The 27777-nt window shown below is 41.2% G+C and overlaps 1 protein-coding gene across 3 annotated transcripts in view; it reads left to right on the top strand.

Moving 5' to 3' along the window:
* The window catches only part of Raf1 (Raf-1 proto-oncogene, serine/threonine kinase), a 65503-nt gene that overhangs the window by 20603 nt on the left and 17123 nt on the right, over nucleotides 1-27777 (top strand). The window contains exons 1-4 of one of the 3 annotated variants that reach the window (XM_029557077.1): nucleotides 1859-1906; nucleotides 18307-18539; nucleotides 25148-25260; nucleotides 27667-27769. In XM_029557077.1, the coding sequence (XP_029412937.1) occupies nucleotides 18333-18539; nucleotides 25148-25260; nucleotides 27667-27769 (423 nt within the window). In that variant the 5' untranslated portion in view covers nucleotides 1859-1906; nucleotides 18307-18332. Of the gene's footprint in view, nucleotides 1-1858; nucleotides 1907-18306; nucleotides 18540-19809; nucleotides 19925-25147; nucleotides 25261-27666; nucleotides 27770-27777 lie in introns of those variants that run through there. The other 2 variants (XM_029557078.1, XM_008854911.2) reach the window with 2 other exon arrangements.

Below are 27777 nucleotides of genomic sequence, written 5' to 3'. Positions count from 1 at the left end.
AAGTTTCTAAATTTTGGTCCTTGTATCCTTAACCCTTGAAAAGCCTCTTGGATTAATCAGAGTTGTTAGAATTGGTTCTTTTTATGACAATCCAAAGGAATCTGTGATCTTTTAGGAGAGGAGTTGTGTAAAACACCCACAGGAAGGGCTGTGTGTGCTGGAGTGAGGTTCACCTGTAGATCTGGGAGAGTAGCTCTTCAGCTGCTTTCATGTTGCTTTTTACCTTTAAAATGTTAAGGCTCAGATGCTGGGTGTGGTGTGTACACCTTTAATCCCAGCACTTGGGAGGCAGAGGCAAGCGAATCTCTGTGAGATGGAGGCTAGCGTGGTTCACATAGCCAGTTCCAGGTCAGCTAGAGCTTATACAGTGGGACTCTGTCTCCAAAAAAAAAAAAAAAAAAAAAAATTGGGACTCAAATTACTTTAAATGATACTATAATGCTGGTAGTTACCATTTAATAATTGCAATCTTGCCAGATTTTTCTTGAAGTTACTAGAAGTACATTGTATATGCTCTTCCTGCTAATCCTGTTTGTGGACTTAGTCTTGCTTTCTTATTTTTTCCAGCATCATATGGTAAACTCAAAACCAGCAAGGTCCTCCCAGGGTTTTGAAAAGTTTATTGTTTTCTAAATTATACTTTACTAATTTGATATTATTTATTCTTATTTATTTACTTTTTTTTGAGATAGAATCTCATGTAGACTATGCTAGCCTTGAACTCACTATGTAGCCTGAGGATGACTTTGAATTCTTGATCTTCTTGCTTCCTTCCACCTCCCAAGTGCTAGGACTAAGTGTCCCATCATGGCCAATTTTATTTACTTTTTTTTTTTTTTTTTTTTTTTTTTTTGAAACGGGGTCTTCCTTTACTCCCAGCTGTCCTGGAACTCCCTATGTAGACCAGGCTGGCCTTGAACTCATAGAGATCTGCCTGCCTCTGCCTCCCAAGTGCTGGGACTACAGGCGTGCGCCACCACGCCCGGCTTATTTACTTATTTTTTGATGCTGTGGATTGAATCCAGGGCATGGTAAGCACATATTATAACACTGAGCTACACCCAAACCCTATTTACTCCTTTTTAGAGATACTTCTTTCTTTTTGAGACAGGGTCTCCCTGTAGCCCCAGCTGTCCTGGAACTCACTATGTAGACCAGGCTGGCCTTGAACTCACAGAGATCGGCCTGCCTCTGCCTCCCGAGTGCTGGGATTAAAGGCTTGTGCCACCACACCCAGCCAGAGATACTTCTAAGTGTAGCAGTTCACTGAACTTGACTGTGCTGAGTTCCAAACATCATTGGACCGGGGGTAAAATTGCCTTTCATACAAACCTTGAGATCTGAGTTTGATCTTTCAATCCCACAGTAGAAGAAGAACCAACTCCTGAAAGTTGTTCTCTGACCTCTACACACATGCCTTAGCACACCTGTGTCCCTCTCCAATAATAATAAATAAATGTATTAAATAAACATCATAACCTGATTTCTGTGTTAGTTAACCTTTGTGTCATTGTGACAAGATCCCTGACACATACAACACATTCCTGACACGTCCTCCTGAACGTGTTAGGAGAATGTATTTATTTTGGCTCATGATTTCAGTCTATCATGGCAGGCAGGCAAGGTGTAGCAGAATACAACAGCTCACATCATGGTGGCCAGGGAGAAGAAAGAGAAGGCGGGATGGTTCAGGGATCTAGGGATCCTGTACTTTGGTGGCCATTTCCTTTTTCTTTTATTCCATCTAGGTCCTCAGTTTATGGGATGGTGCTGCCCACTCTTGGTTGGGAGTCTTCTTGCCATAGTTAAGCCTCGCTGGAAAACATTCAGACATACCTAGAGCTGTTCTTTACTGTTCTTCCAGGTGCTTCTCAACCCAGTCAAGTGGACAGTCATCACGAATCTGGTATTTATCAATCTGGTATTCTCCTGGATTATAAGCATCAGTCCTTTAGAGAGCCCTTCTCAGAAATGTATTGCGATTGTGTTAAGAAATGAACTTGACTTTTATTTGGTTTGAGATTTCATTTGTTATTTTTAAGTGTGTATGTATTTTGGGGGTATGGTTTGTAGTATGTGGGTATGTGTATGTGAGTGCTGGTACCCAGGGAGGCCAGAGGTGACAGATGCCCTTGGACCTGGAGCTGTAGATGATTGTGAACTGTTGAACATGGGTGCTTGGAACTGAATTCAGGACCTCTGCAAGAACAGTATGTATGTCTTCCTAACCACTGAGCAATCTCTCCAGCCCCTGTACATTTATTCTTAAGAAAACATTTTTTGAAAGACAATAATTAAAAAAAAAAGAATCCATTTTTTTTAATTTGGGGCACACTCATCAAATATTTGGACCATTAAATTATTTTATTTACATGAGGCTAAATTTTTTTCTTCATATCTGAAATCCTTCTGTTTGCATGCTTTTTTAAAATTTATCTATCTATCTATCTATCTATCTATCTATCTATCTATCTATCTATCTGTCTATCTTTGTGGCTATTTAGAATACATTTCCTTATCTGGGCACTGATTTAAAGCTACTTTTTACTTTGAACACTGTATGTTGGATATGTTGTGTATAATTGGGTATATGTGCATAGACAGAAAACGATTAATTTGGTGTGACAGCAGATGAAGACAAGATGTTTGGTTTTGATATTTCTTATTGCTAGCTGATTTTTGGCAAGGAAAACTTTTATTTCTGGTAGAGGGGCAGTGCTGGAGATTGAATTCAGGTGCTTAGTTTTAGTTGCAACTTGAAAAGCTATAAAAGGATATACCCAGAACTATAAAATTATATATACCAAAAACATGGTTGTAAATAAGACTGGAATTTTTTTTAGCATAGTAGTGTTTCCTAATGGCTTCAGTTGGGTGTTTTGTGTGCATGCATACACATGTGTGCTCGTGTGTGTGGAGGCCAGAGGTTGATGTTGGGTGTCTTGCTCAATCACTTTCCACCTTATTTCTGAGACAAGGTCTCAATAATGTAGCCCTGGCTGGTCTTGAACTCAACAGATCCTCCTGCCTCTGCTACTTGAGTGCTGGGATTAAAGGCATGTACCCCACCCCCACCCCGTTTGACCTTATTTTTTTGGGACAGTGAGCCTGGAGCTCATTGTTGTAGCTACATTGGCTGACCAGTAAGTTCTGGGGATCTGCCTATCATCATTGTCATCCTGGTCATCCCGTTCCCCATCTGCCCCCTTCCATGCTGGGATTACAGATGTGCTGCTGCACCTAGGTTTTCTCATGGGTGCTGAAGATCTGAGATCTTTGTGTTTGTTTTTGTTTTACTGACTGAGCCATCTTCCTAGCCTTTCAGTTGAGTATTGTTTAATAAAATTTATAGAAAGCCATAACTAGACTCCTGGACAAAGTCACAGAAGACCAAACAAGATGACTCATGCTAAATGCCACTTAACTGAACTCCCAAATAAGCCAGTTAAAACAACAAACGGGGGAAATCACAGCAGCCAGTCACTAGGGGTCCAGTTTTCCTGAACCAGCACAAGGAAACCCCTCCTATCAAGAAAGTAGACTTCAAGCAGGCATGGTGGCATACGCCTTTTTAGCACTTGGGAGGCAGAGTCAGGCAGATTTCTGTGAATTTAAGGCCAGCCTGGTTTACATAATGAGTTCCAGGCCAGCTGGAGCTACAGGGAGACCAAAAAAAAAAAAAAAAAAAAAAAAAAAAAAAAAAAAAGAAGTAGACTTCAAATAGCCAGTCCACTTTGCTCTACTGCTTCTTAGGGGTTGTGTGTGTATGTGTGTGTGTGTAGGTCAGAGCAATGTTTGTTGGATGTCTTTCTCAATTGCTTTCCACTTAAAACTTTTTATTCATTTATTGTGTATGTGTTCGTATGAGTATGTACTTTTTTATTTTTAAAAATATTTTATTATTTTTATTTTATGTGTATGAGTGTATTGCCTGCATGTATGTGAGTGCACCTGTGTTGTGTAATGCTGCGGAGGTCAGAAGAGGGCTTTGGATTCCCCTGGAACTGGAGTTAAGGATGGTTCATAGCTGCTATGTGGGTGCTGGGAATCGAACCCCAGTCCTCTGTAAGAGCGGTCAGTGCTCTTAACTGCTGAGGCATCTCTCCAGCCCCAGGAGTATGTACTTGTACATGCTGAACCTGTATGTAGCTCATGTGTGGAGACAGGAGGACATCTGGTGAGAATTGGCTCTCTTCTATCATGTGGGGTTCAAAGATGGAATTCAGGTCTTGAGGCTTGGTGAAGATTAGAAATTGCCCCCTGTGTACACATACTGATTTTAGCTTTTATTCTGTTCTTTTTAAAAAATATTTTATTTATGTGTATGAGTGTATTGCCTGCATGTGTGTAAGTGCACCATTGTCATGCAATGCCTGCAGAGGTCAGAAGGAGGCTTCAGATTCCCTGGAACTGGAGTTACAGTTGTTAGCTGCTGTGTGGGTGCTGAGATTTGAACCTGGGTCTTCTGCAAGAATAGTCAGTGTTCTTAACCGCTGAGCCTTTTCTCCAGCCCCCTTGCCAGCCACACTTTATTTTGGGGTACAGGGTCTCTCACTGAACCTGGAGCTTGCCAGGCTAGACTGGTTGGCCAGCTAGCCACAGGGATCTTCCCATTGTCTCCAGTGCTAAGATTACAGTTGCATGTCTGTGTTCAGCTATGGATGGTCAAAATCAAACTCAAGCTTGCACAGAAAGCACTTTTTTTTTTTTTTTTTTTCGGTCTTTTTGAGACAGGGTTTCCCTGTAGCCCCAGCTGGCCTGAACGTGCTATGTAGACCAGGCTGGCCTAAGCCTCCCAGTGCTGGGATTAAAGGCCTGTGACACCATGCCCGGCTTCCTCTTTATATCTTTAAAACTAGTCTTTGCTTAGCTGATTGGAACACTCATTTTGTCTTACACAATGAAGCATTGCCTAATGTTAAAACCACAGTTAAAAGCCTATTTACTGAGTATGGTAGCAAATGCTTGTAATCCCAGCACTTAGGATGCTACGATGCTTGCTGCCAGTTTAAGGCCAGCCTGGGGTATGCTGAGTTCATGGCCAGGCAAATCTTCATTAGCAAGATCCTGTTTCAAGGAAAGAAAGAAAACATCCTTAAACAAACGAAAGCAAAAAGCCATTTAACCATTAATATCCATCTCCATTTGAAGTAGTTATATACAGGTATGAAAATGTCACAATAAACCCTATTAATTTGTACAATTGTACTAATAAAGTAATAATAATAGTTGGGTGTGGTAGTACATGACTTTAGTCTCAGTACTTGGGCAGCAGAAGCAGGTGGATCTCTGTGAGTGGGAGGCCAGCCTGATCTACATAGTGAGTTCCAGGCCAGCCAGGGGTACACAGTGAGACCCTGTTCCAAGAAACTAAAAGCAAACAAAATGTAATAATAATAAACCAATTAAGATCCTTAAACCAAGTTTGTTGTAATGGCAGTAATTAGTAGCTGGTTTCTGTTTGGGATTTGTTTTTGAGAGTAGGGTCTCCCTGTAGCCCCAGCTGACCTAGAATGCAATGTAGACCCAGCTGACCTCTATCTCACAGAGATCCACCCACTCTGTCTCCCATGTGCTGGGATTAAAGGCATGTACAGCCATGCCCACAAAAGTATTTGATAAACTGTTAAATGACTTTAACTGATTGCCAGTCAATAGTTATTCTCTGCAGGTTCTAGTTTCTCTTCAGTTAAGGTTTTAGGTCTGGGGTAGCTCCACAGGTTGTAAGGTTCTTAAGTGACTAATGGCACTGATGGTTTTGCCTGATGGTCCTGATGGCCACATTTATTATTTAGGAAACAGATCTTAAGGACCTGTTACATGTTTAACACCCTTAAAGTGAGTGGTATACAGGTGGTAATAATTGAGTAAGCAGAGTAACTAATATAATTTCAAGTGATAATAAATTATGGAAACCACAGAGAAAAATGATGCACAGAGGGTTGGGATACATTTGTACAGGTGGTCAAGAGAGGCAGAATTGATGAGCGAGCTATTAGCAAGAAGAGCAGTGCAATAGAATAGTAAGCAAGAGAAGGCGGGAGATAGGCCCAACCATTATGGAAGGTTTTCTAGGTCATAAAGAGTTTGAACTTAGTTGAGGCTAAGTGGAGACTGATGGAATGATGCTTCATGATCGTATTGCTCTGTAGAAAATGGATTTAGAAGTGCTGGCAGTACGTGAAGTGACTAGTATCCAACTGGTGATCCTTTTACCTCAGTCTCGTGAGTGATGGGGTTACATGCATGTATTACTATTCGTAAGAGAGAGGGAGAATTTTTTTTAGCATTTAAAATGCTTTTTATATGATACACTCAAGATGTGGCACTTTATATCCTCTACTTACTGCAGTTTAGCCTGTTTTTTTTTTTTTTTTTTTTAGGGTGCTGGGGACTGAACTCATGTTTTCTCTTTTTAAAAAATATTTTATTTTTAATGTGTATGAGTATATTGCTTGCATGTGTGTTAGTGCACCCATGTTGTGCAATGCCTTCAGAGACAGAAGAGGGCATCGGATCCTCTGGAACTGGAGTTACAGACGGTTGTTAGCTGCCATTTAGGTGCTGGGATTTGAACCTGGGTCTTCTGCAAGAACAGCCAGTGTTCTTAACCCCTGAGCCATCTCTCCAGCCCCAGCAACTATTCCTTTTTTAAGGTTGCCTGATTCATTGGCATCTTTTTATACATTTATTTATTTTTGTGTGTATGTATGTTTCTGGGTGGGCATGTGTATACCATGGTGTATGTATGGAAGTCACAGGACAACTTGTGGGAGTCAGTTCTCTCCTATCATATGGGTTCTGGGGATTGAACTCAGGTTTTCAGGCTTGGCAACAAGTACCTTTACCTGCTGAGCCATGTCACCAGCCTTGAACAATTATTTTTAATATCTTTAGCTCTTAATGATAGTTTTTTTTTTTCTTCTTCTCTTTAGTACCCTTATGTGACAGGAACCATCTATTGCAAACTATGTTAAATATAATAGTGAACCTTTTGGGTATATCACAGGTTGTAGGGCTTGTGAGGGAATGGGACCAGAAACTAGAAAATTAAGAAACTCAAATAGCTTGCACTCAATTACTAAAGATCTTACTTTTTGAGAAAGAGTCTGGCTATACTGTTTAGATGGCCTGGAACTTCTTACATAATCCAGGTTGGCTTCAGATTTGCTATCTTCCCGCTTCAGCTTCTGGCAAATAGTTTATTGCACTTACTTATAGAGCAACAGGTGAGGGTTTACTTACAGGAATGTGAGTGCTCTCCTCCTAAGGCTTCACTGTAAAGTCTTCATGGAAGCATGGATAGTGACTGCCACTGGCTGCACAAAATGGTGAGAGAGCCTCTCCTCGGCTTCCTCGGTTTATGTACCCTTAGCCTCTCCTCCTTGTGCAACTAGGGCCAACTGGTAAGTTGGGAGGTGTGGCTGCCTCTCTCTGCTCCTCCTTTCTTGCTGAGAGTAGCTATCAACAAGCTTAGCTGTAATGATCCTAGGCAAGCAGGTGCAACCAAGCTTGAGAAGATGGTGTCTGTCTATGGTCTGTCTGTCTGAGACAGTCCTATGCAACACTGCATGACAGGGTATGGAAGAAAGGGCCTTATATTAGAGAGTTTGGTAGTACCAGCCATGTTTCCAGGCATCTACCTAGGGTTTTGGAATATGTACCTTGAGGATAAGGGGTTGCTGTATCAGTATTTTAAATTCATTTAAAAATATCTTTTTGATAGTTCCATACATGTATACAGAATATCTTGATCCTGTCTGCCCCCAACTCATTCCTTCTTATAATCTAGTACTGGGATATGCTGCCTCTGATCTCCACAGGAATATGTACTCATATGTACATACACACACACCACACACACAAATGCATACACATACATTAAAATGATAATTTTTAAATTTCTTGAAGACAGGGTCTCACTGTAGCCCCAGCTAGCCTGGAACTTAATATATAGACCAGGCTGGCCTCCATTTCACAGAGATCTGTCTGCCTTTGCCTCCTGAGTGCTGGGATCAAAGGTGTGCACCAGTAAGCCCAACTAATAAAAATATTTTAAAAACCCACTGTGACGTCCTATAATTTTAGTTGGTTTTAAAAAGTTACTAGGCTTGGGAGGCAGAGACAGGTAGATCCTGTGAGTTTGAGGTCAGTTTGGTATGCATAGTGAGTTCCAAGCCAGCTATATAGTGAGACCCTGTCTTTAAAAAAAAAATTTACTTTGGGCAGGCTTTTTGAAACATAGAAGAATAATTTTATTAGGTTTTATGTTGTATATTGAAAGTAGTCAGAGGATTTTTTTATTGCTTGAAGCCTACAGATTTTCTGTGACTCTAAGCTGGGAGTAGGACTTGATATAGTCCTATCCATCCTTGTTCTCACAATGAAGCCCCTGAGGTACCAGAGGTGCCTGGGTCCCCCCAGAACTTTCAGATTTAGTAGTCTTCAACCTTTAATGATCAGCTTGCCTCTTTAAATGTTAAAATAGGTTCAGTTAACTTTAATTTAAAAAAATACATTATTATGGTAAAATATATAGCTTAAAGCTTGCTGGGCATGGTGGCCCATTCTTGCAGTCTTAGCAGGTTTCGGAGGTAGATCCCTGTGAGTTCAATGCCATCCTGTTCCACACAGTGACTTGCAGGCTCACCAGGGCCACATAGTAAGATCTTGTTTAAAACAAAACAGAACAGTAAGTGCATTTGTGTTGTTGTGCAGCCATCATCACCATCCATCTCCAGAACTTTTTTTTTCATCTCAAACCAATACTCTATACTCATCAATGCCTCCCATGCTCTCTGTCTCCCAATCATGGCAGGTGCCATACTACTTCCTGCCCTTGCAAATTTTGATTCTCTAGGGTCATAATAGATGTGAACTGATCCAGTTTTAGTTCTTTTGTGACTGGCTTATTTCACTTAGCATGATGGTATTATATGTCCTACCTTCCTTTTTAAGGCCGAATAATATTCACTGTGTGTATATATCATCTTTAGTTTGTCCCTTGGTCTGTTGATAGACACTTAGTTGTTAGTGTTTTGAGGAACTTTGTGCATTTCCATAGCGGCTACGCCATTTTAGTCAGTTTTCATCCTGCTATCAGCAGTGCACAAAAGTTCAGTTTCTGCACATTCCTCTTCCCAGTGGGTGTGATGTGGTGTTTCTTGTGGATTTGTGTTTTCCTAATAATTAAGTGATGTGGAACATCATTTATGTTCTTATTAACTATTTATATATACCTATCTCTCTATATATATTATTTGGAGAAATGTCAATTCAAATTCTTTGCTTGTTTTTAAATTTAAATTTTTAAAAAATTTTATTTTATGTGTATGAGTGCTTTGTCTGCATGTAAGTGCATCTGTGTCATGCAGTGCTCTTGGAGGGCAGAATAGGGCATCAGATCCCCTGGAACTGGAGTTACAGATGGTTGTTAGCTGCCCAGTGGGTGTTGGGAACTGAACTTGGGTCCTCTGCAGCCAGTGCTCTTAACTGCTGAGCCATCTCTCCAGCCCTGGCTTGTCTTTTTTAATTAACAAGTTCCTCTTTGTTGAAAAAGTATTTTCAAGAAGCAAGTTCTTTATCCAGATATATGATTTGCAAATATTTTCTCCCATTCCTTGTGTTACCCTCACTCCCCTAAAGTATCTTATATAGCTAAGGCTGACTTTGAACTTTGATTCCCTAGCCTCCACTTCCCAAGTCCTGAGACACAGGACAACCACACAAGGTTTATGCCGTGCTGAGGACAGAATCCAGGGCTTTGTCCATGCTAGGCAGGCACTGTCAGCTGAATGACATCCTCAGCTCTTGGATTAGGTTTTGTTTGTGAATCTTTGGGGGATAGGGGAAACACATTATTTTGCTATTTTCAGGCTGTCCTGGAACTTGTGCTTCCACCTCCCCAAGTGCTGAGCTGAAAGGTATTTTACATGATGCCTGGATGGGATTATCTTTTTACTTTGAAATGTAAAAGTTCTTAATTTTGCTGAAATCCAGTTTTTTTCCTTTGTCTTAGTTATACATAAGAAACTACTGGACTGGATGTGGTGATACACATCTTTAATCCCAGAGCCTAGGAGGCAGAGGCAGGCAAATCTCTTAAGTTTGAGGCCAGCCTGGTCTACATAGCTAGTCCCTATGTAGCTGAGGGTATCTTTGATCCTCCTGCCTCTTCCTTCCAAGTATGGGGTTATAAACATGTGCTACCATGCTCCACTCTGAGCCAGGGTGGTCTTATTAGAAGGGTTTTGGAGATATCTTTGGAATTATGCTGTTGAGTTCTTTTTTCAAAGGCACATATAGGGCCTGGAGAGATGGCTTGGCGGTTAAGAACACTGGTTGTTCTTGCAGAAGACCCAGGTTTGAATCCCAGCACCCACATGGCAGCTAACAACTGTCCGTAACTCCAGTTCCAAGGGATCCGATGACCCCCTCTGTCCTCCGCAGGCATTGCACGACACAGGTGTACTTACCTACATGCAGGCAATACACTTATATACATAAAATAAAAATAATAAAATATTTTTTAAAAAGGTACATATAAACATGAAGGAGTCTTGAAAACTTTACTTGATGTGAAATCCTTAGAAAGATTACAGGGCTGGGGATGTGGCTGAGTGGTAGAGGTTTACTTTGCCTGCTAGAGTCCCCACAGGCTCCAGATGCAGTGTGGTGGGTGGGGAAAGGAAAGGAAGAAAGGTTACTCCCACCAGTGTTGGTTCCTTTGTCAAATTGTGCCTTTACCCTAGCTAAGCTTTGAGGTGCCTTTGTTATTTCTAAGAAGCCCCTTTGTGGAGTGGCCCCTCCCACTCAAAAAAAGATGACAAGGAAGTAGCAATCCAGTGACTAGTTATTGAAACAAACAAACAGTGTGCTGGCTACTTTCAGTTGTCAAACTTGACACACCTAGGAGAGGGAACCTCAGTTGGGAATTAACTCTGTGAGATTGGGCTGTAGACATATTTAGGAGAAATTTTGGTTGTTGAGTGATGAGGGAGGGCCCAGACTACTGGCTGTGCCACCCCTGGACAGGTGGTCTTGGGTTGTATAAGAAAACAGGCCAGGGGAGCAAACCAAAAGCAGCATTCCGGTCTATGCTTCAGTTCCTGCCCTGAGGTTCCTGCTTGAGCTCCTGCCCCAGCTTCCCTTCATGAGGGAATGTACTGTAAGCTGCTTTAGCATAAAATCATTCAAGTCCAGTCTTACAATGTTAAAAAACGAGGCAGTGAAAATCTTCATGTGTAATTTTTTTCATTTAGTCAGCTTTTTATGAAAGCTGTATATGGAAAGGACTCTTCCTGCATCTTCTTGCTTGCTTGCTTCTTCCTTAGATTTGCTCTGTTTCTTTCCTTAGTGATTTTTGGCTTTCTGATCCAGAATTTTTTTTTGTGGGGGAGTGTCTTTGTCCAGCTTTAGCCTGGTCGTGATAATTGCCTTGCTGGGTGATTGCCCATGTGGACAGTTGTGCTATTAGTCTTTTTCCTGCTGTACCTGCTCATTGTAGATAATGTACTACTTCCTATAAACCTGGACTGCTTTGCCAGTCTGCTGACTGCTGTATTGTCTATTGTCCCTCTTATAACCTGCATGTCATTCTTTCAGATGGGCAGAGATCAAACACTATGCTGGCATGGCCAAAAAAGAGGAATTGTAAATAAATTTTGACCTGATAGTTTCATGCCCCAGATGAAAACAGAGACCAGTATACTTGATAATGTTTTAGATTTTCTGTTAGGACAAATAAAGCATACCATTGTTTGTAAAATGCATTCTGATTTCAAGGTTTTTTTCTTATGTGTACGACTCTTTTGTCTACATGTATCTAAGTGGACTGTGTGTGTGTGTGTGTGCAGTGCCTGTGGAGTCGAGAAGAGGGTGTCAGATTCCATAGATCTGGAGTTATAGGCACTTGTAAGCCACCATGTAGGTGCTGGGAATTGAACTCAGGTCCTCTGCAAGAGTAGTCAGTCCTCTTAACTGATGAGTAAGCTCCTTATTCCCTGATTTCAAGTATTTTAGGTTTGAAATAATGTGTAAAGTAAAAATAAGTAAAGCTGGATAAGATTTCACACATTCATAATCCCACCACTTTGGGAGTCTGGGGGCCGGAGAACTGAGAGTTCAAGACCAGCCTGTATTGCATAGTGAGATGTTGTCCAAAAAAAAGGAAAAAAGAAAAATGTCTGGGCATGGTAGCATACACCTTTAATCCCAGCATTTGGGAGTCAGAGACAGGTGGATGTTTGTGAGTTCAAGGTCAGCCTGGACTACATAGAGAGTTCCAGGCCAATGAGGACTACATAGTGAGAACCTGTCTCAGAGAAACAAAACGGGGACTAGAGAGTTGGCTCAGCAGTTAGGAGCACTGACTGCTCTTGCAGAGGACCCAGATTTGATTTCCAGCACCCACATGGCTAACCACCATCCCTAACTCCAGTTCCAAGGGATCTAATACCCTCTTCTGACCTCTGAGGGTACTTCACCATACAGGAATACTTAACATACATGCAGGCAATACACTTATACACATAAAATAAAAATAAGAACAAAAACTAAAACTAAAAATATCTAGCACAATATATGATTGATAAATTTTTAGATATTTAAATCAGTAAAATATTATAATACAAGATTTGGATTGAAAATCCAGTTATGTAAAAATCAATATGTATGTAGACAAGGATTGGGGCCATAACTAGTCCCAAAGGCACTGTTCCTAAGTAGCAAGAGCCCCCCGGGGGTAGAGGTGGCATTGTGGAGGCACAGCTCAGCCAGTATGCCGTACCTCCAGCCTCGTGCTGTTGATGGACATAGTTTAGTAGGTGAAACGTGGGCTGAGTTTCTTCTCTCCTTGTCTCTAATGCATGGTGCTCTTCTAGAAGGCAAATGCTGAAGCAGCAGCATTTGCTGTATGATAAGCACACTACTGAGTGCTTTACAAACATCCACTGAACAGTTTTCATAACAATGCAACAAGGTATTATTATTTTGTCTTTTTGAGACAGGTCTCCCTGTAGCCCCAGCTGGCCTGAAACTTGCTTTGGGCTATATGTATATCCACCCAAAGCTAAGTCACCAGACTGACTTCAAACTCACAGAGACCCACCTGCCTCTACCTCCTGGGATTAAAGGAGTGTGCCACCACACCTGGCTGCACTTAAAATTTTTATTTATTCATTTTATATGTATGACTGTTTTGCCTGCATGTAAGTATACCTATGTCATGCAGCGCTTACAAGACTAGAAGAGGGTGTTGGATTCCCTGAAACTGGAGTTATGAATAGTTATTAGCTGCCATGTGGGTGCTAGGAATCAGACCTGGGTCCTCTACAAGAACAGCCAGTGCTCTTAACTGCTGGGACAGCTCCCTAGTTAGTTCCCAGTTTATATTTCATATATTATGGACCTACAACTGCTGCTTGATTGGATTTGCAATTTTGGCTGATATTCCTAAGCTCAATTAATTAAAAATGATTATAGGAATTGTGGTTTTCATGATTGCGTAGACATCTACTTTAAAGTAAAAATTATGATGTCACATAACTAATGGTTATTGTGAAAAGGCTGACAGTTTACTAGATTTTTGAGTCAGCACAGCAGTGAAATACCTGAAACTGAGAATTGCATGAAGTATTCTGTTTTTTTCTTTTTCTTTTCTTTTTTTTGAGATTGGATCTCATGAAGCCCAGCTGGCCTCAAACTTGCTATGTGTATGAGGACAACCTTGAACTGATCTGCCTCCCTTTACCTTCCCAGTGCTAGGATTATAGACATCTACCACCCCACCTGGTTTATGCACACTGGGGATTAAATCCAGGGCCTTGTGCATGCCAGGCAGGCACTCTACCAGCTCAGCTATATCTTACCCAGACCTTGAGAGGTCTTTTCCATTAAAAATTACTTTTTATAGTACTATTCTCATTTCTAACTTTAATTCATTTAATAAATATTTGAGGGAGCTGGAGAGATGACTTAAGTGGTTAAGAGCACTGGCTGTTCTTCCAGAGGACCTGGGTTCAATTACCAGCACTCACATAGTGGCTAACAACTGTCTATAACTCCAGTTCCAGGGGATCCAATACCCTCTTCTGGTCTCTGGACATTGCACACACAGGTGCACTTACATACAGGCAAACACTCATACACATAAATATTTGAGGGCCTTTGTGTTCCACCTACTGTTTTAAGTACTAAAAATATAGCTGTGACCTCCCCTTAGAGAGCAGGCATGCAGGGGTCCATCTAATAAAGTATTAAGTACCACGCCAAAAAGGATCAGAGTATTTTGACGGGGGGAGGGCATGATATTAGGTAAAGACTCTTTCAAGAGCTGTTGTGGGTGGAGACAGCTGGTGAAAGGTTGTTTTGCCTGTTTCCAGGGCTTTCGACTTCCCAAGTGAAAGGAATAAGAAATTCAGAAGTTGGGGCTGGAGAGATAGTGCAGCGGTTAAGAACACTGACTGTTCTTGCAGAAGACCCGGGTTCGAATCCCAGCACCCATATGGCAGCTAACAACTGTCCGTAACTCCAGTTCCAGGGGATCCAACCGTCTCTTCTGTCCTCCACCGGGTGTACTTACCTACATGTAGGCAATAAATGCATACACATAAAATAAAAATAATAAAATATTTAAAAAAAAAAAGAAATTCAGAAGCCCTGAGGTGTGAAGGCTGGCATGGTTTGTGTGTGTGTATGTGTGGTGGTGGTGGTGGGGGTGGTTGTTGATATTGGTGATCCTTTTTTTTTTCCAAGACAGTGTGTTGCTAAAATTCCTTTGGGGGCCATTCTTGGTCCCAATGACAAACCAATATATGATTTTGACTGCAGTTTGGGAAAATCAGTTACTTTACTGCACTTACTTACGGTGGGTGGGGGTTTACTTACAGGAGTGTGAGTGCTCCCCTCAACCCCCAAGGCCACATTGGAAAGTCTTCACCCAAACCTGGATGGTGGCCACCCCTAAACTTCATGTCTTCTTCCTTAGTTGGGGGGAGGGATATAAAAATAAAGATCTAAGGAAATAAAGTAACATCATGGGGACCTGAAGCTAGAGATAGGAATGAGTTGGGGTTTAGGCTAGGCTCCAGAGCAGGGATGGTGGTGACTGGACAGTATGCCAGTTGAAGGCTGTGGGATCATCTCATTGTTCTCCCTTACACAAATTAAACAGACTGATATAATATCTAAAAGGAAGTGGATCATGTACAAATGAAAATAAAAATTCCAGTGAGACTTGGTGCCACACATCTTTAATTCTGGCACTGAGAGACAGAAGCAGGCAGATCTCTCTGTAAGTTCAAGCCAGCCTGGTCTGCATAATGAATTCCAGGCCAACCAGGGCTACATAGTAAGTTCTTGTTTGAGGAAAAAAAAAAAACGAACAAAAAACCCCTCCCCCCTCAAAGAAATCCCCCAGAGTCCAGAAACTAATTTTTTTGTTTGTCTTTTTCATCCATGCATATGGCCCTACTTCCACCTGCCACATACATGCTGATATAATTTATTTAATTCCCTAGTGTTGAGTATTTATTCTTAACTCTAAGTTTCCAAGAATATGAACCATACTGAAGTGAATATGCTATGTACATCTGTACCAACTTGTCTTCTTTAGGATGAACTCATAGAGTGGACATGCCAAGTCAGTCCTAAGTCTTCCAAGTCTTCAAAATTTTAGTAGTTGTTACCATATTCTCCTCTAGGAAGGTTGTACCTAGACTCTGATAGTAATTACTACATTGTAATCTTGAGTATGTCTCTTGAGTCTGTTTTCCTTAACTTTGAGTTAAGGTTACAGTTATCCCCCTACATCTGCTGGGACTTTCATTCCAATATTCCTGCAACCCCATACCCAGATTTGCATTTGCTCAAGTGCCTTGTATAGAATAGGAAGGATTTGCATAGGAGCTACCCACATCTCAATATGCTGTAAGTCATCTCCATCCAGATAACTCATAATACCTAATCCAATGTAAATGCTATGCGGATAGCTCTTACACTGTTTTGTTTAGGGACTAGTGACAAGAAAAAAGTCTGCACATGTTCAGTGTACACACATACTTACATAGTAATATTCTTGACCCATGATTAGTTGAGTCCACAGATATGGTACCTACAGATATGGCAGAGGTCTGGTTGCAGTGAGTACTCAGTTTCCTTTACTGATTTGAGAGGGTTTAGCAGGTAGTGGGTATTCAGGCAGAAAGTTCTGGTTGAAAACAAGAGGTTAGATTATATTTTCTTTAATTATAGGCTATTTCACCTCTGACTAAATGATTTTGTGTGTCAGTTATATGTGAGTCAGAGCGGCTTAGTTCTGTTTTCTGGCTCTGACACACAAAAGCTGTGTTAGAAGCTGTGTGGGGGGCTAGAGAGATAGATGGCTCATGTAGAGGACTTAGGTTCAGTTCCCAGCATCAAAATGGCAGCGTTCTAGGGGATCCAACACCCTCTCCTGGCCTCTGCAGACATTGCATGACGTAGGTGCCCTTAAATACATGTAGGCAAAACACTCATACACACAAAAAATAAAATAAATAAATAAAACATTTGAGGCTGGAGAGATGACTCAGCAGTTAAGAGCACTGACTGCTCTTACAAAGGACCTGGATTCAATTCCTAGCACCCACATGGCGGCGGCTAACAATCTTCCTTAACTCTAGTTCCAGGGGACCTGATGCCCTCTTCTGGTCTCTGTGGGCATTGCATGACACGTATGCACTTTCTTGCAGGCAAAACACAGATAACAGATAAAATTAAGTAAGCTGTGTATGAGAATTTTTCTCAACCTTCAATTCCTACCTAGGGTGTAACTGTAAGGCTTATGGTGGATAACAGGTAGGATGTATGCATGCTCTTACACTGTCTCCTGATAGTAGGCTTATAGTAAGTTAGAGCTGATGGTAAAGGAATGAGTTTCTGAAAGAAAGCTTGAAGGGTAGGAGTCTTTGTCAGTCTCATAGTTTCTAAAGGAGGAAAACCTTTCGCTCTGGCAGGTTGCTGACTTTAAGCCAGCGTAGGGACATTCTTAGTCCTCATGCCTGAGACAGTTATATAACTGCTATGTTGCCTAATTAAAACATTTGATTATGTTGGGTTAAGTGACTGTTTATTAGCTCTGTTTCTGCACCCAAACTGAACTCTGAATGTTATAGTGGAAAATCCATGAACTTTAAACAGATACAAAATCTGGTCATTTACCTGTTCCCTGGGATTCTTGGACAAATAGGATAATTTCTGTTTAAAGAGAGAGAGTAAGTGGAGGAAGAGATTAAAAACCTTTGAGGGTCTCACACAAATGAAATTAGATAGTTTATGTGTATATTTTATAAAAAAATATATGGTGTCTACCACACATCTAAGAATATAAGTTTTCCTCTTTTGGAGGCAGACGCCCCCACCCCCCACTCCCCTGGGGGGGGCATCAGAATCTACAGTATATTGCCCATAGAGGGGATTATGCACTTAGTATACTGTGATCAAAAAAGAGAAATAAGGGCTGGAGAGATGGCGAGATGGCTCAACAGTTAAGAGCACTGGCTGCTCTTAAGAGGTTCAGTTCAGTTCCTAGCACCCACATGGCTGCTTCCAACTGTCTGTAACTCGAGTTCTGGGGTATTTGACACCCTCTTGTGGGCTCTGTGGGCATCATCTGCACATGGTACACTCAGGTACACGCAGGCAAAACACTCATACACATATAATAACTTTTTTTTTTTTTGTCTTTTTGAGACAGGGTCTCCCTGTAGCCCCAGCTGGCCTGGAACTCACTCTGTAGTCCATGCTGACCTCAGATATCCGCCTGCCTCTGCCTTCCAGGTGCTGGGATTAAAGGCATATGCCACCATGCCCGGCAAAAATAATTTAAAAAAAAAAATGAAAAAGCATTGGACAATAAGTCAAGAGGCCTGAGCTCATGTTCGAGGTTGGCTTTTTGACTTTTGGTCTCCTTTTCCCTCATTTTACTTGCCTAAGAAATATTTTATGGAAATATACCATTATAGAAGGTTTTCTTTTTCCCCCCTATCTGATTAACTTGTACCTGAACTGCAAAAATCCATACACTGTTTTCACAACTACTTTTTTTTGTCTTTTTTGAGACAGGGTCTCCTTGTAGCCCCAGCTGTCCTGGAACTCACTATGTAGACCAGGCTGGCCTTGAACTCACAGAGATCAGCCTGCCTCTGCCTCCCAAGTGCTGGTAATAAAGGCATGTGCCACCACCCCCGGCCCACAACTATTTTTTATTTACATTGTGTTCCCAGGTTAAGTACTTTTGTTCTAGGTTTATATTTATTTGTCTTTCAGGTTTAAATATTATTTAAACTGCATCCATGGAGCACATACAGGGAGCTTGGAAGACGATCAGCAATGGTTTTGGACTCAAAGATGCGGTATTTGATGGCTCCAGCTGTATCTCCCCTACAATTGTTCAGCAGTTTGGCTATCAGCGTCGGGCCTCAGATGATGGCAAACTCACAGATTCCTCGAAGACAAGCAACACTATCCGTGTTTTCTTGCCGAATAAGCAAAGAACTGTGGTATGTGCATTTTCCTCATAGAAAATGTAGTTGTTCTGTATGTAGAAAACATGGGTTGTTGTCCAGTTTATAGACTGGCAAAGTCTCACTGTCACAGGGTCTTTTTAATCTTTCCAGTGCAGATTTTATTTTATTATATTGCTGTTGCATTTGCACTCCCTCCTCTGTCCCACCACTATCCTTTCTGTTAATACCATTGCTCTTTCTGTCTCATAATCCAGACAATGGTACATTTTTATGTGGTGGTGGTAAGGTGGTGAGGGTGGTATCTCTAAGACTGCTCTTTTAATATTTTTTATTGCATTTTATTAAGTGTGTGTGTGTGTGTGTGTGTGTGTGTGTGTGTGTGTATGTGTGTATGCATGTATGTATACAGATATATTTGGGTGTCTGTGTGGGTTTGTATTTGGGTGTGTGTGCATGCATGTGCCACAGCATAATGTGGAGGTCACAGGACAACTTGCATTAATTGGTTCTCCTCTTCTACCATGTGGGTGCCAAGGATTGAACTCAGGCTGTCAGGCTTAGTGGCAGTTGCCTTTATCCACTGTGCCATTTTGCCAGCCATCTGAGCCTTTTCTTAGAGAAGTTTCTTTATTTTATGAACTAATTAAAGCTGATTTTAAGAAACCAAGGAAGTGGGGGTGGAGAGAGGGCTCAGCAGTTAAGAGCACTGACTGCTCTTGCAGAGGGCCTGGGTTTGATTCCCAGCACCCACATGGCGGCTACGAACCGTCCTTAACTCCAGTTCCAGGGGAATCCGAAGCCCACTTCTGATGTCTGCAGCATTGCACAACACGAGTTGCACTCCCATACATGCAGGCAATACACTCATATACATAAAATAAAAATAATAAATAAAAAAAAGAAAGAAACAAAGAAGACCTACTGGGTGTGGTGGCACATACCTTTTAACCCCAGCATTTGGGGGGTAGAAGCAGACCAATCTCTATGAATTTGAGGCCAGATTGATTTATATAATGAGTTGTAGGCCAGCTGGAGCTACAGGGAGATCCTGATTTTTTTTTTTTTTTTTTTTCTTTTTTAGACAGGGTCTACCTGTAGCCTCAGCTGGCCTGGAACTTACTATGTAGACCAGGCTGGCCTTGAACTCACAGAAATCCGCCTGCCTCTGCCTCCTGAGTACTGGGATTAAAGGTGTGTGCCACCATACCATATTTACTTAATTTTTTGACTATCACAAATACAAAGAAAATAAAACCTCTAGGTTATTTTACTTTAGAAAGTTTTATTTTGGTGTATTTCGTAGGCTCAGGACAAATCTGCAGGCAGCTCAAGAACTCCACATCTTGTCTTTCTCCGGGCATCAGATATTTTTGCATTTCTTTTCCTGGAACCAGTGAGAGGCTCATGTTGGCTTTGTGGTAGGTTGTTGTTACTGGGTTTTCAAACACAAAACCCTAGTTTATCTAAGAACCTCCCACTCAAAAGTTTTCTACTAGTCTGGAACTAAAAACTAAAGCAAACAAAAAACCTTCTGGGCTGAAATGGAAAAGTAAGATTGCATTGCTTTTATTTATTTATTGTTTGATTGTTATTTTATGTATATGTCTGTTTTGCCTGCATGGATATAAGTGCATCATGTGTGTGCAGTGCCTGTGGAGACCATCAGAGTATTTGGGATCCCCTGGAGCTGGAGTTCCAAATGGATGTTAGCCCCCATGTGGATATTGGGAACCTGGGTCCTTTGCAACAGCAGCCAGTGCCCTTAACCACTGAGCCATGTCTCCAGTCCTGATTGTATTGATTTCTGTTTGAATGGGACATTGTAAAAACCTTAATTTTGAATGGTTCCATATCTCCTTTCCCCTTCATTCTTTGTAGAAATGCTATATGTTGTGTTTATTCTGTTAGCATGAGAAGCGAGGCTCTAAGGTTGGGAAGTCCAGCCTAGAGTGTTTTTGATTTTCTTCTGATCTTCTGATAGTTCCCCCTCTCCAAATTTGCTAATAAATTTTTTCATATTTCATTTGTGAGCCTAAGAAACTTCCCATTTGTTATGTTGGATTCTCAAGAGAAATTTTTGAACTGAGGGTAAGACTCAAAAGTACAACTCATTTCATAAGAGTCCATATGCATAGCTAAAGGCTACATAACAAGCAACAATGCCAGACAGGCGATACCTTCTTTTGAGTTGTTGGCCAGGGTGGCCAAAGGGACTCCCAGATAGTAACCCAGCATAGAACTGGGAAATTGAACAGCAGACCCCAATCTTATCCAAAGGAATGTTGACAACTGATTACTGCTAGATGAGGAACAGCTGACCCTCCTAAAACAAAGACCTCTAGATAGGCTGACTAGATTCACCAGAAGGGGAAGTAGTGGGGAATGGCTGGGGGTGCCGACAACACAGCAGACAGTAGCAGGGATATCAGAGTATAAGGGCTCTAGTGAGGGGAGGGATGCTATGGGAGGGTGCTATCTGGGAAGTGGGTGTAAAAAAAAAATACAACTCAAGTGTGAATAAATTTATTTTTGTTCCCCTCCTAAAAAATAAAATTTGTCAATTTATGGCAGTCAAAATAAAGTTGAGCCTGGTGGTGCAGATCTGTAATTTTGGTACTTGGGAGCCTGAGGTGGAGTGATCTTAAGTTCAGGGCTTGTCTGGGCTGCAGAATGATTTCAGTGCCAGCCTGGCAACTTAATGAGATCTTGCCTCAAAACAAAGAGGAGGAATTAAAAAAAAGGGGTGTACTGTTTAAAAAAAAAGGGGGGGGTGGAGTTTTTGAGATCGAGCTCAGAGGTAGAGTACTTCTAGCATACAAGAAGCCCTAGGTTTAATCCCCAGTACCACTAAAACAAAGAACCCCAAATAATAAGTCTTTCGTATCTTTTTGGACAGTGGTCTTTATGGAAGGTGGTTTTTTTCTTTTTCTTTTTTTAACCTAGTTTTTCCTCATTAGCTTCTACTCAACGTGAGAGATCAAGTAGGAATTGTGGGTATCAGGGGATCTGAAGGTACCTGATGTCTCTGGGAGTTACTCGTAGACTTTCTTCTCCATTTTCTTCTACTGCCAGTTTGGCTAAAAGACTGGGAAACTTAATTGGAACATTGGTTAGGAGTATGGACTTGGAATAGTCAGCCACAAATAGAAATCCCTGAGTTGCCTTTTATTAGCTGTTATCATCTAAACAGGGTATATGGAATTTTGAGTCTCTTTCCTGACTTTATGACCTGAGGATCATGCTTATTAGTAGACTAGTTGATTCTTCAGTGCAGTAGCAGCTATCATTATTTCTGAATCTGTTAATTAATATTGCTAGCCTTCACTGGAGCGTAGCAGGTGGTTGGGAGTCAGTAAGAAGCGTGCCATCTCCTGAGAAGCTGGCAGCAGAGGTTAGTTTTGTCTATTTCTTTGGCCAAAGATGGCCTGTTTATCTTTGGGAAAACCAACTTTTTTTTACCAGGCATCAGGCTGGGAGAGGTTGTAGTAGAAGGAAATGTCCTTTGGCTGGCAGCACCATCAGAAAGCTGGCACTCTGTCCTCAAAACTCAGTGAGCTCCAGATACTATGTAACTGATTTCCTTGTTTATCCATGGGGGTAGTAGATAGGAGAAACAGACCAAAGATGTGTGTCTGATGGAAATGATTTTAGAAGAACAATGTATAGTCTTATTTTTTTTCAAGATTTCTCTTTATGTGTATGGATGTGGGGAGGTGGGACGGGTGCATGCACATGAGTGTGCCTGTGAAGATCAGAAAAGCATTTCAAATTACCCTGGAGCTGGAGATATAAGTGATCGTGAGCTGCCATGTGGGTGCCAGAACTGAGTTCTCATTTTATGCAGGAGCAGCAACCCCTGATGGCGTAACCCCTGAGCCATCTTTCCAGTCCCATGAGTAGTCTTTTAATGTTCCCTGTCATATTTTGTTCTCTAAACTTGCTTGTCCTTTTGGCCTGCTGCTGCTGCTTCTCCTCACTGTTATTGGATGAGCAAGTGGCCAGGGCTGAGAACCGCAACTCTTTAAAACCACCTGACAAGAATGTTTAAACACAGGTTCCTGGGCTTTATTCCAAAGTTAAGGAACTTGAGAGTCTTTGAATGTGTTGGAATAGGGAGGCTAGGAATCTGTATTTTCACAAGCTCCTTGGATGATTTTGATGCCACCTATATATGGAATCTTAATGGAGTAGAGGATAAAGAGCGGTTTAGCTCTTAGAGTTTGTGATTCTAATGAAGACGAATAATAAATATAACCCACACATCACTTTACACTTTAGGGCTCCACAGCATTAGCTACAGGTCTTGCATCTTTCAGTGAGAGTACGGAGCACTCCTGGTTTGTCCTCTTGCTTAGTGTCTTGTCTTGTAGTTGAGATCAGTGTGAGTATATCTGGCTTGTTTTGCTGGACATTAATAAGATGTGCTAAGGGTGTCAATGCTTCAAGATAACCTTGAAAATGAACTTATTATGGAACATTTAAAAAATAATCTGAAAGTGGGGCTGGAGAGATGGTTCAGCAGTTAAGAGCACTGGCTGCTCTTACAGAGGACCCAAATTCAATTCCCAGCACCCACATGGCAGCTGACAAACATATGTAACTCCAGTTCCAGGAAATCCAACACCCTCTTCTGACCTCCACAAACACTGCACAACATGGGCACACTTACATGCATGCAGGCAATACAGGCCTACACATAAAATAAAAAAATAAATATCTGAAAGATTAAAGTAATAATTCTGATGTTCACTTAACTATCATGGTAGTTCTGTTTATGTTTCCACCCACGCTTTTCCATTTGTTTTGACACAAATTCCAGGTAACATTTGTTTGAACTAGTTTGGTATGTACAAGAAACTCTTAACTCTTTAGCCCTTGTTAGCCTTAAACTTTCAGCAGTCCTCCTGCTTGAGTCTCTTGCATGTTGAGAATATAGATGTGAGCTGCTGTGCCACCTATAAGAAACTTTAAAAATGTTAATTGTATTTATTATTTTTTTAAAAAAAATAGGTAATGTCAGTCAAAAGTATCACTTTCCCTTATCCCTGTCTAGTTTTTTTTTTTTTTTTTTTGCCCCCTGAGGATTCCTATGGTAAAGAAACTTTTATGTACTTGGAGAATCAGTTGGACATCGCATCAGCAGCCAGGGAGGCTGTCCCACACTCTAAAGGAGGTCTTGTAATTTAGAAAAACCATTTTCTTTCCTCCTACATTATTGATCCTTCAGGAGAATGTTCTTCCCTGACCTCTGTCATCACTGAATTTATCTCTTCTATGTGTTCAGATTTTTCTTTATCTTTCTCTTTAATGTGGAACCTATCTTTATTTCTCAAAGATTACTGGGCAACTAAATCCCTGTTACTGGCAGGTAATAGCAAAAGTAAGCCATGAAGGGAAAAATGCACTTTTTAAAATTCTTAAGTTCCCTTTTCTTCCTTCCGACTAAGTTTATTTCTACTTTGCATCCAAGTACTGTGCTTCTTAAAACTTGTCTCTGTCCCAAGCCAGTTAGAGGAAGATTGACTGGAAGGCACTGAGATGGCCTCTGGCAAGGCTATGAGGTCAGGCAGAGGAGGACTTCAAGTAGGCAGCTCACAGGTACTTCAGCCTTCTACTCTCCTTGATGGCTCTACTGACTCTTCTCACCTTGTTTTAATTGTTTTATCTTTGAACCTGAAATATGGAGGGCTTTCTCTATAAATTCTTTTAAGATTTTGACATTTTAATACCATGGGTACAGATACTTGCCATGGGGCCTCCGAGTACCCACCTAGCTTTTGTAGATTGGGGATGGGGATGGGGAGGGGCACATACTGCCCAGGCCATCTGGTGTGGGGTGTACATGCACACATTGAAGTTGGGATTTATTACTGGAGCAAAGTAGAAGCCTCTGCCTCCACTTCCTGCTTGCCCTCATTACTTTGCTGTACAAGTGATACAGAACTTGTGTTAAGACCAGCTATCCATTTTGTTGGAAGTAGTCAAGTTTTTACTATAAAGGCTCATCTCATGTTTCTTTATAAATCATAATGGCTTATTTTCCCTTCTGGTGGATGTTCATGCTTATATGCACACTTGAAAAATCCAACAAATTAGAGGTATGATATGGGAAAGTATCATTTGTTCCTTCCCAAACACCATACATGGCACCTTGGTGCTCTTGTGGAGGTCAGAGGAAGAGAACTTGGAGTCAGCTGTCCCCTTCCACCATATGTCTCCCAGGGATTCAGGCTTGCTGAATTGTCCCATTGGCTCCCAAACACCACCTCTGATGTTTAATGGCAAGGTGTGTATCTTTCCAGTTCATATAACATGTATAAACACAGATGGGTTTCCCTGCCTTTTAAATCATCTTACTTTTTGTATTCTGCAAGATATTTTTCTGCCATGGGCTACTCTCCCTCCAGGTAATTAATTATGAAGTAATACATTCAATGCAAGTGACAGATGCTGATATTCCATGTTGCATTCAGATGTACTTACTGTTGGCATTCAGCTTGTTTGCTCTGTCTTCTCTGTTGCAAACAATGCTGTCATAAATCTGCATATAGTTTTACAGATTGATGTGTTTATTTCAATATTCGCCTTCCCAAGGGGTGCTGTAGCCTGAGCTGGCCCTCAAGGTGATCTTTTGTTTGTAGGTCAATGTGCGGAATGGAATGAGCTTACATGACTGCCTTATGAAAGCTCTCAAGGTGAGAGGCTTACAGCCGGAGTGCTGTGCAGTGTTCAGACTTCTCCAGGAGCACAAAGGGTAAGAACTTGTTCCATTAAAAATAGTATGTTGGCTTCCTGGGGAATAAATAGTGTGCGTTGTATACTTTTGTTTTTAAAGCAACAATTTGAAAAAATATGCTATTAAGATCTTGAAATTATTGCCTGAATATTCTCCTGAAAAATACAGTGCATAGTAGTTGATGATAGTGTTTCCATGGATGGGAATGGGAACAGTAATGTTAGAAATATAGTGGTATGTTCTTGAGAGCAAGTTTTCTTGGTGTTTGTCATATTATACAGAGTGGGTGCTCTGAAAATGTTCACATTATTTTTCATATTTAACAAAGCTGTCTTTTTGAGGCCAGAGAGATAGCTCAGCAGTTAAGCACTGGCTACTGTTGCATAAGACCTGAATTCGGTTCCCAGCACCCTCTTGGCAGCTAACAACCATCTGTGACTCTAGATCCAGGGCATCTGGCACCCTTTTCTGGTGGGCATTGTACACACGTGTGCATTTATATACATGCAGGAAAAACACTCATACACGGAAAATAAAAATAAATAAAAAATTCTGGGAGGGGGGAAATAGCTCATTAAGTATCATGCTTGCCATGTCATTGATTCCCAGAACCAACATAAAACTAGGTGTGGTAGTGCCCTTGCAATCCCAGCACTGGGGAGTTAAGAGCTGGGCAGAGCCTGCCGATCAGCCAGTCAACCCAGTAAGAAACCCTGCCTCAAAAAACAAGGTGGATGGAACCTGAGGAATGACACTTCTAGTTGTTACACACACACACACACACACACACACACACACACACACACACACACACACACACAAAACCTGTCCTAAAGAGAAATTCTTGTCATTCATGCTTCCCTCTACTTCTTTTGATTTTCTTTTCTTTTTGTGATACTGGAGATTGAACCTGGCACATGCTAAGTACTCAGTGTATTGCTGATTCAATTTGATAAGCATTAAATTCTGGTTTTCTTTTTGAGAAAACTTTTTTTTTTTTTTTTTTGAGGCAAGGTCTCCCTGTAGATCCAGCTGGCCTGGAACTCTCTATATAGACCAGGCTGGCCTTGATCTCACAGAGATCCACCTGCCTCTGCTTCCCAAGTATTGGGATAAAGGTGTGCACCCCCATGCCTGGCAAATGCTGGTTTTTTGAAAGATGCAGAGGAATTCCTCCAGGAAAACTTACCTTTTCCCAATAAAATAGAGGCATCCCCTCTGTCACAGGCTAGAATTAAGTGCTAGCCACAGAGCTGTACACGATTACTCACCATCTGTTATTTCAGTCAAACCTGGGGGCCACCTCTAAGAACAGTACTTCTGTTACTGGTTTGTGGTTCTGAGTTTCCCAGTTAGAGAGAACAGCCCAGGGAGTGATTCTACTTACAATATTTACATGTGTCTCTTCCTCAGAGTTTATTTAAGGGTAGTGTGTTGAAGTGCAAATCTTCCATCAGTTTTAACTAGATACAGCTCCAGGTTGGTCTCCAAGCCAATCCATAGACCTCCTTCAGGATAGGGAGATTCTGAGACAGGGATAGGCTTGGTGTGCTCTTCTCTAAAGCTGGACCAATTTGGAGTTGATCTCAGTTCTTTCCAAGACAGACAAGCTCCTATAGATTGCTCAGAAAGTAAGGCTTCCTTCTCTCTCATTAGGAGAAAGTAGTTCTTCAGAAGGACAGTTTCTCAGACCTTGCATAGAGAATTATCTTAAGGAATGAATTATTGCTTGTTGGGTAAGTAGAAGAGTGGCTTGCATAGCTTTGACAGGTGATAGGAGAAGTTTGGGTGATATATATGTGTGTCATCGGCAAATGGGACAGAGTAATTGGACAAAATGTGAGTTTTTATTGAAATCAGCAGTTTCTGTCTTTTTTGTTCTGGGCACAGAAAGAGTTGTCTCATTAAATTTTAGACAGCTGAATCTCCCATAGACTTGAACTTTTATTATTAGCAGCTACAAATAACTCTACAATTTGAGTCTGTTCTTAATGGAAAAAGGGCATTTGTGTTTCCATTCTGTTTATGTTCCTTTTAGATTGAAGTGGGCTGTTGAATTCTAAATTTTAGCACTGTAACGATTATAATTTCATAGGTTCTTCAGAGCTCTTTAGGCTTGTAATGTTACAAAGTCCCCTTTGAGATAGTTACCTTGAGATTGTCCTATTTCACTGTTGAAAGGAGCTTTATTCTAAGCTTAAATTTTGGAGTCTGACAGACCTGGATTCTAACCCAGGGGCTGCCACTCACTGTAAGCACAATGTGTGCACAGAGCCTCTTTGCTCATTTTTAGGATCATACCTACTTTTTCATGTTTGTATGGATTAAGAAAGATGTGCTTAGATAGCATGTAATAAACAGTAGATGTGTATATTGAACCTGATTGAACATTTCCCCTTCATATTACGCTTTTAAAATCTGTAGTAAAAAAGCACGCTTAGATTGGAATACTGATGCCGCCTCATTGATTGGAGAAGAACTTCAAGTAGATTTCCTGGATCATGTTCCTCTCACAACTCACAACTTTGTAAGTTT

Source organism: Nannospalax galili, unplaced genomic scaffold, assembly GCF_000622305.1.
Source record: "Nannospalax galili isolate Female #2095 unplaced genomic scaffold, S.galili_v1.0 scaffold406, whole genome shotgun sequence".
NCBI classification, from domain to species: Eukaryota; Metazoa; Chordata; class Mammalia; order Rodentia; family Spalacidae; genus Nannospalax; species Nannospalax galili.
This window is presented reverse-complemented; position numbering and strand designations above follow the sequence as displayed.